General features: G+C 41.2%; 2 protein-coding genes across 2 annotated transcripts in view; one reads left to right on the top strand and one right to left on the bottom strand.

The window, feature by feature from the left end:
* Window positions 1-12,750, top strand: part of LOC127633041 (chemokine-like protein TAFA-4) — a 48,349-nt gene extending 35,599 nt beyond the window's left edge. The window contains exons 4-5 of the mRNA XM_052111905.1: window positions 7,693-7,817; window positions 12,556-12,750. Of these exons, the coding sequence (XP_051967865.1) occupies window positions 7,693-7,817; window positions 12,556-12,567 (137 nt within the window). The 3' untranslated portion in view covers window positions 12,568-12,750. The remainder of the gene's footprint in view (window positions 1-7,692; window positions 7,818-12,555) is intronic.
* Window positions 1-17,124, bottom strand: part of LOC127633040 (chemokine-like protein TAFA-1) — a 588,934-nt gene that overhangs the window by 281,661 nt on the left and 290,149 nt on the right. The gene's annotated exons all lie outside the window — the stretch shown is intronic.

Below are 17,124 nucleotides of genomic sequence, written 5' to 3'. Positions count from 1 at the left end.
TGTTGAGGGATTGTCGGGTGTTTCGCGTCCTGAATAAAATGCAGGAACAGCGAAAACACCCAATTTTGATGGAAGCCTCTGCAACCCGAAACACCAGAGGTGGCGGGAATGGAGGGGCTTCGAGGGGGTACCGGGAGGGGTGAAGTGAAGCACGCGCCCCGTCCCGAGGGGAGCTACCCCCTAATCTAGGCACAAGACCGTCAGGGTTTTCTCTTACTAGAATTTATAGTCCTGAGGTCTTGCTTCGGGGACTGGCGAGGGCGGCGAGACTGTCCCCAATCCCTGGGAGGAGGAGCACGACTCGCCACGCTTTGCTTTTGAGCCTCCCTTCAGTCAGGACCGAGGTGGGTCTGAGGCTTGCTCGTCAAGTGCAGAACCCACACTCAGGTCGTCCAGGAGGTCAGCCTGGTACGCCTGAAAAACAGCATAGTGTGCAGAGCAGCACCAGCCTGACCTGCTGCTTGATAAGCCCTTCCCACTAAAGTGGAGGTTGTCCTACAAGGCTTTGAGGGGAGAGAGGGCTTCTTAAGTGACGATGCCGAGCCCGGCGAGAGATAGCCCATAGCGTCTCTTCGACCGGCGGCATCACTGAAAACCCCGTGCCTCAGCACCCACGATAGTCGAATAAAATGACGTCGAGGGTATGTGAACATGGGAAGAAAATATATATATATTTATATATATATATATATATATATATATATATATATATATATATATATATTTTTTTTTTTAGGGGTTCTCCATGAGCGAAAAAGCTCTTCATGGAGGTTATCAAAGAAAGGGAAGGGACCCATGAGGCGTTCCCTTTCTTAGACTGGAAGATAAAATCTATCCCCTAATTGGTGCGTTTGGGGGTCTCTTTTTCGCGTGGTCAGTCCAATCTGGCAACCGCACGAGTACCAACATCGAGCAATTCCTCCGTAGATTTTTTATCGTGGACGGAAAGCTCGGAGGCGGGAAGAGGATAGCGATTCACCTCATGATCCGAAGAAGCGTCGGAACGCGCTTCGAGATCATGTGAAGGACCAGCTGGGTTTGGGGAGAGAGTGAGAGAAAGGGATCAACCCGTCTCTTGCTCCTCAGCCAAATCCATGCACGAGCCCCACGAACGATCTTTTCGTGAGTGCTGACTCCCGGAAGCAAGCGAGGCGAGCATGACGCACTCTGCCTGTTAAAGCAAATCGCAGTGCTCGCACCCGCCCTGCTGCAACGCGAGAGCAGCGTGCTCTACCCCCAAACAAACAGCAAAAACTGATGTGTGCTGTCTTCAGCTATAGAGCGAGAAGAGGGGAACGCGTTTGCTTTCAGTCATTCTCTCTCTCTTTTTTTTTTTTAGAAATATATATATATATATATATAATATTTTCTAAACAGAAGAGAAAAACAGAACAACGTTCACTGCACACTGCCTAACAGAATCTATCTCCTAACAGAGGAAAGAAAGTTTTGACAGGGTGTGTGAAACACACAGAAACAGAATCGCTCTGAAAAAAAGAGTTTCTGACGACACCTGGTGACGTATCCATTTATAGCCTGGCCTCAGGTGCATCTAATGATTACATCAGCCGAGGCTATAAATTCCGGTCAATGTTCATTGACGTGTTCCACACATTATTCAGCTCGGCTCACAGCTAAAGCTGTTCCTCGTATCGCTTAGCAGCGCAACATCGTAGTGAAGCCTTTTGTAAAGGGAACTTAAATTTTTCTCTATTTGTCTGTAGATTCATTAAGAGTGGGAAGAGATTACAAATACATAGTCAAAAAGGTGATTGAGAATGAAAGGATGAAAAATATGTATTCATTTGGCATGGCTTTGCTGGCTCTGAGAATTCGCCACTGCTGAAATGTCCACAAACTGTGCTAAAACATCACTGGTGTCCAGTGCAACTGGCTTGCATGTTCTGTCTTAAACACTTATTTAAAAAAAGCATTTACACATACTACTGATTGTAAATTGTATGTATATCTTACACTTTAATTTAATTAATTAATGAATACTTGGTCACCTCTGATGTTTTAGTGCTGTGGGTGGAATTTTCAGATGGTCCCTTAAAAGAGCTAGTCAATGAAAGTCCATCTGAGCATTTTTAGGCATAATTCTCCAGCTTCAATAAGCAGTTGAGCTCAGTGTTTTATGTCTGCATGATATAGTCATATATTTCTTAACGTAACTGTGCTAATGATATCGTCATAAAATGGTCAGTGCAAGAGAGTAGGAGAAACCGAATGTCAAATGAATAACGAGCCAACAGCGGTGGGTTGCTGAAGCAGTTTTCACCAGGGCGCCATACAAGCTAAAACCGCTACCTATTGAGCTTAATATTAGCAACATAATTCTCTAATTAGATGCGCACACCAAGTGCACTCAATAAGGAATGTGAAGACACTGACAGACATAATAATGATTAAAAAAACATATTAAAGCCATCTTATTGGTCACTTATAATTACGATGCATGCAGCGTTTTTAAACTAGTAATTTAGATAGATACATGCATTTAAAAAATCAATTGTTACACTGGACCATTTAAAATGAACTGGTGAATTTAAAAATGTGCTTAAAGATTCTTAAAGGAAAGGGTGACTAGGTTGTTGAATCTCTTCAGACCTCGCCTCGTTCCTTCACGGGACCTCTCTGTAGTCTTGAAAGGCCTGCGTGGGGCTCCCTTCAAGCCCCTAGAGTCAGTAGAGCTTAAGGCATGAAAAAGGGAAAGGAAGCGCTTTCTCCAAACAGAGGCTCACCCAGTCATCGATGCCATAGCTGTTGCCTACCAGGCCCAGCACGTGCCGCCCCCTGCTGGGCTATGAGCCCATTCCACCAGGAGCATGGCGGCCTCCTGGGCTCTGACCAGTGGCACCTTTCTAGATGACATTTGCAGAGCAGCGGGCTGGGCTACACCGAACACCTTTGTGAGAACCATCCCTGGTCAGTGCTGAACTGCCTGAGAATGATCAGTCAGAAAACGCTGGTCCCACTGATATTATTTCAGAGGCTCCTGGGGCATATTGCATCCTCAGCGGTGGTCACACCGCTTGGGTTGATATATATTAGACCGCTTCAGCACTGGCTTCAGACTTGAGTCCCGAGATGGGACCTCTCCATGGTCTTTCGGGGCCTATGGGGAGCTCCATTTGAGCCCCTAGAGTCAGTTGACTTAAAGGCGCTCTCCTCCATCAAGAGGGTAGGGGACCTGCAGGCCTTCTCTGTCAGCAAATCGTGCCTGGAGTTCAGTCCGGGTTACTCTCACGTGATCCTGAGACACCCACCGGGCTATGTGCCCAAGGCTCCCATGACTCTGTTCAGGGATCAGGTGGTGAACCTGCATGCACTGCCCCAGGAGGAGGTAGACCCAGCCTTGGCATTGATGTGTCCGGTGCGTGCTTTGCGCTTGGCATTGCTCTGTCCGGTGCATGCTTTGCACATCTATTTGGATTGCATGCAGAACTTTAGAAGCTCAGAGCAGCTCATTGTCTGCTTTAGTGGACAGCAGAAATGAAGCGCTGTCTCCAAACAAATAATTTCCCACTGGGTCATTGATGCCATCGCTATGGCATATCATGCCCAGGAACGTGCCACCCCCACGGGGCAGTGGCCGCTCTACCAGGGGTGTAGCGGCCTCCTGGGGCCTGACCAATGTCGCCTCTTTAGCAGACATTCGTAGAGCAGCGGGCAGGGCAACACCTTTGCCAGGTTTTACAACCTCCGGGTTGAGCCGGTTTCGTCCCATGTGTTTTCAGGTACGAACAGGTAAGTTTCAGGACATCTGGCCAGGTGTACCACTTGTGCATAATGCCTTTCCTCTCCCCTGAGATAAAGATGTGCGCTTTTCCTCCCAGTTGCATTCACAAAGGCATGGACCCTGGATATCCTTCTTTCTTATCCCTGTGGCTGGTGAGTTTTCAGAGAAACTCGCTGCCAGCGCAGTACGTATGCTAACTGGGCCCTGTACTGGGGTAGGTGCTCCACATGTGCTGGTTACTTTGTAACAGTCAACCTATTTGTTAGGCTGCTGATTTCCTGTATTAGCTATTTCAGGCATGCACCACAACCCCAACTTTCATGCACACAAGCTAAAGATGTCAGAGAGAACAGGTCAATCTAAAAATTTGGTGAGCACATTTTTTGCAATCCTACAAGGAAATATGGAGTCATGCTGCATTCCATTCAATTTGAATGTGGAATATTCCTACTTGATATCACTGATATCTGACCATGAAGACAATCCATTGCCAGATGCTCGGAAGATGACGTGTAAGGAAACAAATCCGCAATGCTCCCATTAGCTTAGCAGCTGTTTGACTGTCACCAGAGATGTTTCCTAGCAACCCAATTGATGAACATTGCTGCAATGCTAGCATTTGTGTTACAGGTGTACAGTCATCAAAAGAGAGTATAATATACCATGTTTTATACACTGTTTCTACATTTGTGTTTGTTAAACAAGCTTTAATATCATATAATGTAGGAACGTTTACTCATTTATCGATATTACTGACATGTTTGCATGACATTATGGACCTGCATCTATGCGAAATCGGATGCTGCCTTCAAGTGCACCTGGGAAGCTTGTACCTCCAAGTTGGGCATTTGTTACAAATGTGGGAAACAAAATACGGAAGAATCAATCGACAGCATTTGTGGTATAATATTGTTTACCACAAAAATGTATTTAGACCCATCATCCTTTTCTTTAAAAAAAGCAAAAATTGAGGTTACAGTGAGGCACTTACAATGGAAGTGAATGGAGACAATGAAAGTGAATGTGGCCAATCTTTGGAGGGTTTAAACACAGAAATGTGAAGCTATTCCACTACAGATTACAGAATACATGCTGCAAAATGTCATTGGTAACGTATTCCGTTAGATTACTCAAGGTCAGTAAAGTATTCTAAATTCTTTGGATTACTGCTTCAGCACTGGTAGATTTTTTTCACTTGTTTTGTCTATAAAACCTCTGCCAGTACAGTAAGACAAAATACACATGTTAAAAATACATTCTCTGAAAAATCTAAACATATTATGCAGTGTTGTTTCTAAAACAAGATAAATCAAACTAATTTTTTTTTAAAGGATTTTTAGTTATATTTACTGGAAAACAAAAAAATTATTATCAAAAATACAATTTTTGCCCTAATATCAAAAGTCTTACTAAATAAAAAAATAGACATTTTGATCCATGTAAATTTTCTAGATAAAATAATATGATTGTATCTGGTAACATGTGCAAGTAAAATGGCTAGAAATAGCATTTTAGCTTAGCGTAAAGTTGACAATTTACACAAGGTTTATTTCTATTTCTTCTGCTCCAGACTTTCTTCAAACTTATTTCTCTGTCTGCTCGTATAAATCATAACACATCACACGGTGGCATGGGGGTGCGTGGTCGTGTGTCGGTCTGCGGGAGAGAGAGAGCGGTAAGGCTTGTCACCTGGTTTGTAATGATCTCTAACACCGGTGTCTTGTTGTAGTGATATGGAGAGAGACATTTAACACTGTGAACAGGTTCGTTGAGCAATGGAGGAGTCAGTAGACAGTGAAGCAGGTTTGAGATAAGGACTTTTACTTTCTCTCGTATATACATTGAACAAACAAACAAACAAACAAACAAACAAACAAACAAACAAATCCAAACAATAGCACACTCAGTCTGTGGAGCTTTCTGGATCCACTCTCTCTCCCTCTCGACACTTGGCGTCCCTTTAAATGTCTCTCTCCGTGTCACTACAACAAGACACAGGTGTTAGAGATCATTACAAACCAGGTGACAAGCCTTACCGCTCTTTCTCTCCCGCAGACCGACACACGACCACGCCCCTCCCATGCCACACACACATCATAAGAATCATTTATATGTATAAATGTTTTCCATCTGAAAGGACTAAATATTAAATTAAACAAATGACAATAAAATGTAAATTAATCTCTTCAGTAATCAAAATACTTTTTAAATGTAATTGTATTCTAATTACCAATTATTTAAATTGTAACTGTAGTGGAATACAGTTATTTATATTTTTGTATTTTAAATACGTAATCCCATTACATGTATTCCGTTTCTCCCCAACCCTGCCCATCAATGACCTTTTGATTGTTTAATTAATGTCTTTAAGACTTCTCTAAATAAGTCTAAATATTGTGTGTTCATTGTTAATTGATTTGGCTCTATTTAGAATTGTCATTGTAGATGTAGATTAGCGAATAGTGATGTGCAAATGTGACGTGGCGTTAGGGGGAAGCAGGACAAAACTAGTATAGCTGATTACGCCACCCTGTTAAACAGGGAAAAATGAATATTTAATTAGATAACCCTTAAAGGGCACATAGGTTCACTTGTTTCACAAAAGGACCCAAGACGTGGAGACCAAAAATACAAAAGGCTTACCAGTGGCAGGTAGGCTAGCGGACAAGCACAAGGCTCCTATCATTAAATCTTACCACCCAGTGCACGAATCTCACCATGCACACATCAGCACACCAATGAAGTCAAGCGTGAACACACGTCACTCAGTGACAGAAGTCCCCCCACCACAGGAGGCAAGCTAGCTGCCTGCCCTGGGTCTCGGTTCCTGTAAACTGAAACAAAAGTTAACCACAAATAATAATAATTAATGAAATCATGAAAAACACACTTCAACAGCTCAAGAATGGTAGCAGTTGTTAGACAGGGAAAATGGTGACATAAAACATCGGTTTATATGATAACTAACTCTCTATGAGCAGATCAACACAATAGAATAACCTCACAGGCCCATAAATATAGCACTTGAATGGCTGTGATTCACGTAGTACTCAAAATCACACAGAGCCAGAGAAGAGGTTAGATGAAACAAAAATACTCAAAATAGCTCAAGGCTAAACATAATGAAACCAAACAAAATAAAGACAAAACCCACAAATAAAGACCAACATCTACAAACAAAGCAAACAAAGCAAACAAATCAAACATCTAGAAACAAAGCAGCAGCATCGGAGAATGTTGCCCCACAGGCTTAATCAGCTGAGAGGTTTCATAAAACCCAGATTATTCAGTGGGGAATGCTGCCCTGGCGGATCAAGCAGCAATAAGTTTCCTAAAACCCCAATTGTTCTTCCTCAATTATGTTTACAATATAACTATTTAAAAATACGCCTAAATAGCGACAGTTCCACATACCTTCATGTTGTAACTCCAACTGTAGATACAAATCGCACTCCCACGCGAATATCAAAAAGACATCAATACACCTATAAAACTCAGCAGCGGAGGATGAATGTTTAAGGGAGAATGTTGAGGGGCGATAATTGAGGGAATGACAGCCGCCAGCTGACTGCAGCTATAAACATTCTGTACCGAAGCTAATCGTCAAAAAAATAAACAAACTGGTTACCTCAGAGCATATTAGAGTTAGCTAGTTAGCCAAACAACATACCTCGATAGCGGAAGGGATCAAAACCAGAATGGGCAGTCCTCAGGCAGTGACGTACAAGTGATGCTCTGACACACAAGCAGTGCCCTACAGTTCCATTTTATAGGATCCCTAGAGGCCTATGATTGGACAACCAATGCACCCAGAGGTGTGGTACAATAATTACAAAGAAATAACTGTGCAATGCTCACTGTTTGTGCCACTACACAAACAATGGCACATAGGAGAATCTCTGAAGAATTATTATTTTATTAATCCCCCCACCCCCTCTTTCTCTCTCTAGCTTCCATCGTTCTACAGAAGTGGTGGTGCCAAATGCACCCGTGTTTGGATGGCGAGGAGTGTAAAGTTCTTCCAGATCTCACTGGCTGGTCCTGCAGCACCGGTAACAAAGTTAAAACTACTAAGGTGAGTGGGCCAAAGTTTAACTTAATAATATATAAAAACAATTGTAATCACACTGATTAAAGCCTGGTAAAAGCCTGAAGTGTTCTAATGTTAAATTCTGATGCTATTAGACACAGGTTGGCATAGAATGTGTCTACTGCTCATGGTGAACTACCAGCTAAGAGGGGCATCTGAGAACCTTTGTGTTCTATAAAATAACCTTTTAAACAGACTTTTCTTAAGAGCTACTGTATCTGCCATCAAAATACTCCCCATGAGTATTCTCAGAAGAGTTTTCTTTGAGGAACCCTTCTCCCCAGGGCTTTTTTCCAGGCAAACCATTCTTCAAAGGGTCATTTTGTTGAGACCTATTTTTATTTGCAGGTTAAAGAACCATTTAAATTTAAAAGATACCTGTTCAAATGTTCACCAGTTTACAGCAGTGGCAGTTTGTCAGGGCCAGCAAAGCCTTCTCTGCTAACATGCCTAATAAATAAATATGTTTTCATCTTTTCATTCTCATTGACCTTTTTGCCTATGTATTTTCAGTCGCTTTCCACTCCTAATTAATCTACAAATGAATAGCAAAAAACAAAAAAATCTATCCAATCAGAATTTATTCCTCGATGCTTACAAGCAAATTGTGACAACTGTTTCACAAATCGGATGCCCGAAGCCATGCTCCTTAGCCGAAGCAGCACGTGAGTCTGAGCTGCACCCCGTCAGGCCATCAGAATTTCCACAGAATCCCTCAATAGTGTAAGTGAATAGGCATCTAAAGCCAGATTGTCAGATTCATCAGCCAATCAGATTGATTTCTTTGTTCTTGTGGGTGTGGTCTTTAGGATATGTCCCAGTCTGGGCCTCCTAACTGGCCTTGAGTGATGCAATCATGCTTTAAGTGATGTACGTAATTTGAAAGCGAAGAGTGCGAGATCTTGCTGATGAGTCGGCTGTCATCACTTCTGGTATTGCCATTGAGAAAGGATTTAAAAACCTGAGATGTTCTGCATAATCGTGCAATTGATTAATTAAACAGGAAAGGAGGACTGATTTTCACTTCAGGCTAATTGGTAAGTGCTTTTTGCATTGTTATAGCAACATCAGGAGTTTTCTAAGTGTAAATTAAGCTGCTTGAGCACTCAGTGTAAGATCAAGTTTTGAAAAGTAACCATGTACTCTGACAAAACAAAATATATTGCAAGCAAAATTGAAATCACAAATATTATTAGAGAGCTCTTTCTTGGTATTAGACCTCCTTGGTTCTGGCTTTCATGTGTGGAGGTGTTTTTTACATTTAAATTGGTATTATTAGTTGTCTGTCACATAATGTATGATAGGTATGCAGTGTCTTATTCATTCTGAAACTATGTTTTCTTAATGGCATGAATCACACTGAAGGCCTAAACTTAAAATACATGGGCCGTGGCTGGTTTACAGACATATTATTGCACGGGCGTAACAACCATAATGTTTTTTGTGGGGCACATTTTGACACAGATTTTTTGAGAGACAATGAGTGATTCTAAAAGACCAGCCAGAACACCCTAGCAATGCCTAGCATCAGCCAGAACATCCTAGCAACCAGCCAGAACACCCTATCTATGCATAGTTACCAGTGAAAATAGCCTGGCAACTCCAAGCAACCAGCCAAAAAACCCTAGCAATGCCTAGCAACAGCTAGAAAACCTTAGCAACCAGCCATAACACCCTAGCAACAAGCCAATTTTTTTAGCAACACTTAGTAATTAGCCATAAAACCTTATCAACCAGCCAGGTTGAAAAGCCCTTGAAATACCTAGCAACAGCCAGAACACCATAGCAAAGCAACCAGCCATAATACCCCAGCAATACCTAGCAAGAGCCAGGACACCCTAGCATACACACACACACACATATATATATATATATATGTGTGTAGTGCAAATAGAACATTTTTATATACAGTGCAAGGGAATGTAATGGCAGAAGAGGAAGGTTACTGAAGTGCAGACGTCAGATTCAATGACTGCTGAGTGGAACTGTATCAGCAGCGCCTGTGGCAGGTTGAACTTCCTCAACTGGCAAAGGAAGTAGCTTGACTGCACAAGAGAGCCAGCTATTCATCCTCCCTTCTGTATACAGACTCATCATCATACTGTATGAGGCTGATTACAGTAGTGTCATCTACAAACTGCAGGAGCTTTACAGAGGGGTCACTGGCAGACCAGTCATTTGTATACAGGGAGAAGAGTAGAGGGGAGGGCACACATCCCTGGGAGGGCACCTATGCTGATTGTACAGGTACAAGACTTTATCCCCACCTCTGTGCATCCTCTTTGGCCTGATGAAGCTGCCTGAGTTCTTCTGTAAACCACGGTTTGTCATTGTTGAATGTTAAACAAGTCCTTGTAGGAGTGCACATATCCTCACAGAAACTGATATGTGATGTAACAGTATCAGCGATTTTGTGATTGGTGTCTGCAGCCTCAAAAATGCTCCAATCAGTGCAGTCAAAGCAGGCTTGAAGTTCCAGCTCTGTTTCATTGGTCCACTCTTTACTGTCCTTAGCAGATTTTAGTTTATGCCTCTAGGTTGGAAGAAAATGAAACAGACAATGACCAGAGAGTCCCAAAGCTGCTCTAGGGGCAGAGCGATATGCATCCTTTATTGTTGTGTAGCAATGATCCAGTACATTTCTGTCTCTGGTTGGGCATGTAATGTGCTGTTTGTATTTGGGTGGTTCATGTGTGAGGTTTTCTTTGTTAAAATCCCCAAGAATAATAATAATAACTGAGTGTGGCGCTCAGTGTGGCGGGATATAAACACTCACCAGAATAAATGAGGAAAGCTCCTGCAGAGAGTAGAAAGGCTTACTGTTAATAAAGGGTTGGGCATGTAATGTGCTGTTTGTATTTGGGTGGTTCATGTGTGAGGTTTTCTTTGTTAAAATCCCCAAGAATAATAATAATAACTGAGTGTGGCGCTCAGTGTGGCGGGATATAAACACTCACCAGAATAAATGAGGAAAGCTCCTGCAGAGAGTAGAAAGGCTTACTGTTAATAAAGAGCGCTTCCAAATTAGGACAGCACATCTTTAACGTTGTTACATTTGTACACCAACTTTCATTGATGTAAAAGCATGTTCCATCGCCTCTCGCTTTCCATGTTAAATCAACGATACAATCCGCTCTGAACAGCTGAAAGCCCAACAGATGTAACTCGCTGTCTGGAATGACTTCACTCAGCCAGGTTTCTATGAAGCACAAGGCACAAGAGGTTGAAAAGTCCTTGTTTGTATGGGTGAGGTGACGTAGCTTGACTAGTGCTCCAGCTCGTAGCTCGCAGCACCGAAGCGGCCATCTGCGACGCCATCTCTATGTGTAGTAACCAGACGAAAAACCCTAGGTTGTCATTCCTACACCCCTATGATATAAGCAGACACATCACTCAAACTTTTGAGACTTTCTAAAAGAGACTTATTTAAGAACGAGGAAAGCTAGAAGATAAATAAACATTTCAGCGTTACTGCAAAGAATAAGCATAAAGCTCTGATGACAAAGCCCTGAAGAGTTCAGTCTCACAGAGAGAACTTTCAAAAGGCCAAAGAACAATTTTCAAAAGCCAAGCAGACAAACACGTAGGGACAACATTGTCAGTCCATCCCTGGTGAAAATACCAGCATATGTTGTGGTTTGAATGCTAGTGTGTTGGTGTCCCTATCAGGCTTCTTAACTTGTTTAAAAAGTTAGACACTTTTGTGAACCAGATCACCTTGAATATCTCAATTTATGGTTGAAAGCCATAAGAATCCTATATTCGGGTAAAAAAAGAGGTTGGTGAGATTAGGTTGGGATTCTCCCATACAGAGAGAAAAAATATTTAGAGGTTGGGGATTTGTTAAACAAAATATAGAAAAAAACACATTAATTTAACTTCATGTGGATAACAGATTTGATGTGAGCAGAGAGGCTCCTGTTTGTGAATGCTGGGTTAACAACTGTGCAGGTGTGACATACAGGTGAATATTTAAAGAAATAACGGTGGCGGAGAACACATAACTGCCATAAGAATAATTGCTCCTAGTTATAAAGTAACAGCAGAACATCTGTTGTGTTAATTAAAATGCATTATGGCTATGAGCTCCGCTGAGGCTTTCAAATTAAGAGTCCTAATTAAATTGTAAGAGCAAGAGACAAGAAATGAATGACGGCTCTGGGTCTTTAATTTTAGATAAATTACTTTGTTAGTTATTCTGCGCATGATCGGTTAAGCCAACTGTCATGGAGATACCCACCTTCTTCCACCTTATGAGCCAATGGGCTGCGTTGCAGCACAAACGGGAGGTGGAAGGAAGTGTCTTACTTCAGAGAGCATAAAATCTGTATTTAATAGCAGCAGAATTGGAACAGTTACCACCAGGCTTCAACGCACACGTCACAGGAGATTGTGGCGAAGAGCATTGTGTTCGCATTGTGTTCTCTCTCTCTGTCTTGTTCCATCTGCCGTCTTATCTCTTTACATCCTCCCCCTATACCATCCTCTTATTCAATATCTTTCTTATTATTACTCTTCTCCATTGTCTGCGTTTTACAGTGTCCCTTTCTGAAACTAAAGCATCTAAGCATGCCCAGCTAAAATCATCCATTAGTGAAACCAATATACTTCCCTATCTGATATTTGTCATAGCATAAGCAAAACTACTTTATCTAAAAGCAGAGGCTTTGCAGCTCTTGTTATTGTATTATACTGGATGTTTCTTTTGATCTTTCTTTTGTAGGTCACACGGTAGCAAGAATATGGCTGCTCTACCAAGAGGCCTAAGACTCCTCACCAACCCCCTAAAGGAACAGGAGACCTTCTCGTTTAAGATACTTACAATATGGAGGATTCAGTACATGCAATAGAGGGACATACTTATTGTACACTATAGATGACCACATTGCTATGACAGAAGATATGAGGATGGACTTGTTCTGCAGAATGTCTGTATATACCTGTAGTGCGATGCTCAGTGCTACTTCAGATACTGGACACCACAGGTGTTCACGTGAGAGACTGCATCTGTCAGCTGATATTTTTTTTGGACTACTGCTGGCTCTGGCTGCTCTTGTTTGTGTAGGAAAGTCAAAGTTCCTTTGGACAATTCGGACATGGCTGAGACCTTGTGTGATTGTGTGTATGCGTGTAAGTGTGTTAAATCAATAGTTCTCTCAAAAATGAAAATACATTTACTCACCATCATGTCGTTTCAGACATTCATTCTTCAATTAAACACAGAAGAAGATGTTTAGTTGAATATCTTAGCTGCTGTCTTCCATACAGTGAAAGTGGATGGGGACAGAGGCTGTCACATTTTAAAAAATGGCATCAAAGCATCATTAAAACATCATGAAAGTACGACTATTGCACTGTGTATTCCAAGACTTCTGAAGCTTTGTATGAAGAACAGACTGAAGTTGTTATTCAGTGAAACTCTTGCTTGACAGGTTAAGCAATCTACTATAAATAACTCCTTTTATTTTCCTCAGAAGAAAGACAGTCTTACAGGACATGTGCAAATGAGTAAATGATGACAGAATTCATATTTTTGGTTGAACTGTTCCTTGAATAGAACAAGTGTGTTAGGTTGATAATGGTGAGACAATAGTTCAACACTGTTTACTTTCTTCCCAGCACAAACTTTCTATTCATGAGTAAGGAGGGTATTCTTCAGAATGTGTGGTTCACAAATGATTGTCAATTCTCTTCTGGGTGAAGTCATAACCATGAAAATGTTTCCTTAAAGTCATGTTGCAGTTCTAATTAGGATCTCTGAATATGATCATAACAGTATATTAAAAATGTATGTTAGATTTTATTGCACTAGATCATTTGGAGACATTTTCCATTTTCTAGTCCTTACTGTTCGTGTAAGATGGTGTGAAAAAGAGAGAAACATTTATAAAGCTTTCTTCCACAAATAAAGAAATAGAAATGCAGTCTCTAAGTGATGTAGTCATCAGTAAAACACTGGTAAATTGCTGTAAAAATACAGCTTCTCATTGCTGTAACATGTTATGTACTGTGAGCTTTACAAATGCAAGTCCCTAAAAACACTTTAAAACAGATGGCTAGTGTAAAACATCTATGTTACTCTGTAAAAAGACATAAACCACTTAAACAGGACAATGTCTTGTTTTTACATTTATTTTCTGGTTTAACATATCTGTGAAGCTCTTCAAGTACTCTGTTAAGTTCTGAAACAATCTGCTGAACATATTAAAAGATAAGGTCCAATGTGAAGAGACATTACTCGTGCCCAATGCTGCAGTTTAATAAAGTTTGAAATAGAACCAGTTCCACCATTCATCTTTGCAAGGTTTTCTGTTCTGCTTCCACAGACTCAAACCTAACTTAAACTTTAATTCTAAACTCAAACTGTCCCTTTCTACACTCTTGCTGAGCCAGTGCGGAATGTGTTTCATCGAGCTTGCAGAATAAATGTTGCACATTGTCTCTTTATCTCTATATGTCTTTCTCAGGGCTCCAGTGGCTTGTGAAGTGTTGAATGAGGTTTACTCTCTATAAGGCAACCCTGTATTGTAGGCCTGCCCAGACATCTTCCAGGTTTCAAAGCCCCTTCAGACACTAACAGTCTGCTTTGTGAGCTGTGATAAATGAATCAGATCCACTGTGATTCCAGTGTGGGACCTCGAAAGATGGGGTCAAGTGCCATCTCAAATTCTTATTACCGAATCCCAGGACACTGGGAGGCCTCCCCGGGATGGGGTTTTTAGGTCAGTTGCTATTGGTAGAGACTCAAAATTCTGTTTTCTTTTTTAAGTAGTCTACTACACATTGAGTGCACATTTGATGAAAACCATGGACATTCTTTCTGTGCAGTAGGGTTTGCACGTCTACTCAATTTTACTAGTCAACTAGTCGGCAAGTCAATGTTTCCTTTATGAAAATGACTCAACATCATAGAATCATAAGTCTCTGCTATTTCTGGTAAACCGATGCATTGACAGAGAGTATATGAAAGAAGAAAATATCTGTGGACCTGAGATGAAATGAATAAAACAAAAGCATGCATATTGCATTAAAATAAATGGTGCAAAAACAGGTGAACTTGATACATGGTGCTCTGAGGTGAACCTGATACATAGACCTACCAAATGTGGCGGGTGATACGAGGGCAGTAAGGGGGGTTCCCTAAAGAATTAGAATAAATTAATAAGATGTACCATTTACACTCCAACTACGCCACCCTGGGAATTTCACCCAAAGAATTAACACTAGCCCCTACAGAAGGCATACACAGGTCTGTATCACCGATATGAGACAGAGACACTGTCATCATACAAAAATATACTTTATTGACATTTCTTAAAAAGAGAACGATAGTAAAACTGGTTATGGAGCATTTTGTTACAGATCAACCGGCTCCTACTGGTTAAGAAACATCAGGGCCAAGGACGAGGCTTACCAAGAGGCAGAAAGTCAGGCCACGCCACCCGCAAATGAAGATCACTGCACTTCACTGTGCACGCATGCACGCACGCACGCACGCACACACAGGGGTTAATACCAATCACAGCACATGGTGAGGTGGTCACAACACACGGTGAGGAAGATACCACCACCTAATAAGCCCGTCCTCTGCCCCAGTGCTCAAGTCCTGCCAACACACAAAAAGATGATCAAAATAAATAATCACTTATTATGGGTTGCGTATACAACTCTTAATCAAACCCAAATAAAGAAAAATAAATGTTGCCACTAAGTGAGTTAAATAACCAGTTGCTTAAAGCAAAGACAAATGGCAACCAAAAATAAACAATTATATTTCAAAAGAAATGAAGAAATTAAGTAAAACTAAAGGAAACAAAAGGAAAATTATTAAAATGAAAAGGAAACAATAGACAATTCAGATCTCCAGAAAAGATCCTAAAAGTAAAAAAAAAAGGTCCACTACAAACAAAGAAAACAAAACAGTTGAAAAACAAAAACAAACAATAAACTCAAATTTTCCTGGAAACAGAACAGCACTGCAGCCGTGATAAAACGCGAAGCACCCTGACTGGAATGCATATATGGGCCTTCACAAACCGATCGTCGAGAACTTTAGTGAATGGTTTACCAAAAGACAGTGAAACCGTAGCTTTCACTGGTTAAGAACAGAGTAGAGAAACAGCATTTATGACATCGAATTCTCACAGCGTCTCCAGGGTCCTCCTCCAGTTCACGCAAACAGCGACCACATAGAAACAAGCTCGTACAACGGGAGAGACGGCAGCACGCTCTCCAACACAAATCATCGTCTCGGCTCGGGTGCTCTCATCCGGTTTCCCGGAAGTGGTGACGAAAGCGCTTTAACGATGCAGCAGTTCAAAAGGTGACGCATAACAAGCAGCATAGACGTTGCGGCTTTTATAGCCCAGGGACGCAGATAATAGGCTGGAATGGCAATTACAATGACGAAAGCGAAAATCGCCCTGCCTGCCACACAAACATCACTTTTGGTCTAAAATGAATATTTGAATACAATTTCTTCATCCCATCTTAGTGGATGAGACCTGCCACTGCATATCTGTCCTTTCTAGGAAAGAAGAAAACTGAGTAAAAAAAATTGCCAATAGGTCGAGTAATATTTAGAGGGATGACAGTCAAATTAATTGTAAGCGTTGAAAGGGGCTTTTAAGTGGTATTGGCAAATGTTTGCATACATTTTTTTTTATATCTAAGCCCACAGTTTACATGAAATCGCTTTAGCTATACTCAGGCCAAGATGATTCCTGAACAACCTGGGAGGAGATGTGCCACACCTGTAAGCACATGGTTGACCTACATCTACGATTAGTGGATCAATGTTCTGCTCTGTAGGCAACTTGAATCTCAGGACCAGCCTCTTATAAAAATAAAGCAAGAGAAAGAGAATAAGCAAAGCCAATGAGTGTAAGACTGTAGACAGATTTCATAAGAGACTTTAAAGTTTTTGCTCAAATCTCTCTGTGTCCCAAGAGCCCACTTAAACACTGGCTCGCTCCACAGGGTGACACGTACCTAGCATTCTCCTCTCTGATGAAAAGATGCAAAACCTAAAGCAAAGATAAACATAAGCAGTGCTATTTCTACTCTGCTGTCATTTGTTGTTGAGTTCAATTTATATTCAATTTATATTCCCAGTGAACATTTCTAGGGGCTGTGCTTGTGTAGAAAGCAAATAGAATCCTTGGCATAAACAATTGATTATCATATCCTGTTGGGGAAACTGTTGTAAACACATTCTGAGGGATGTTTATTACAGAACTAATCATGTATACAATGAATTGTCCTCAAAATCTGATGGTTTAAATTTGAATGA

The sequence above is a fragment of the Xyrauchen texanus genome, chromosome 39, assembly GCF_025860055.1.
Source record: "Xyrauchen texanus isolate HMW12.3.18 chromosome 39, RBS_HiC_50CHRs, whole genome shotgun sequence".
Taxonomy (NCBI): domain Eukaryota; kingdom Metazoa; phylum Chordata; class Actinopteri; order Cypriniformes; family Catostomidae; genus Xyrauchen; species Xyrauchen texanus.
Note: the sequence above shows the minus strand (reverse complement) of the source record. Positions and strands in the feature narration are given on the sequence as shown.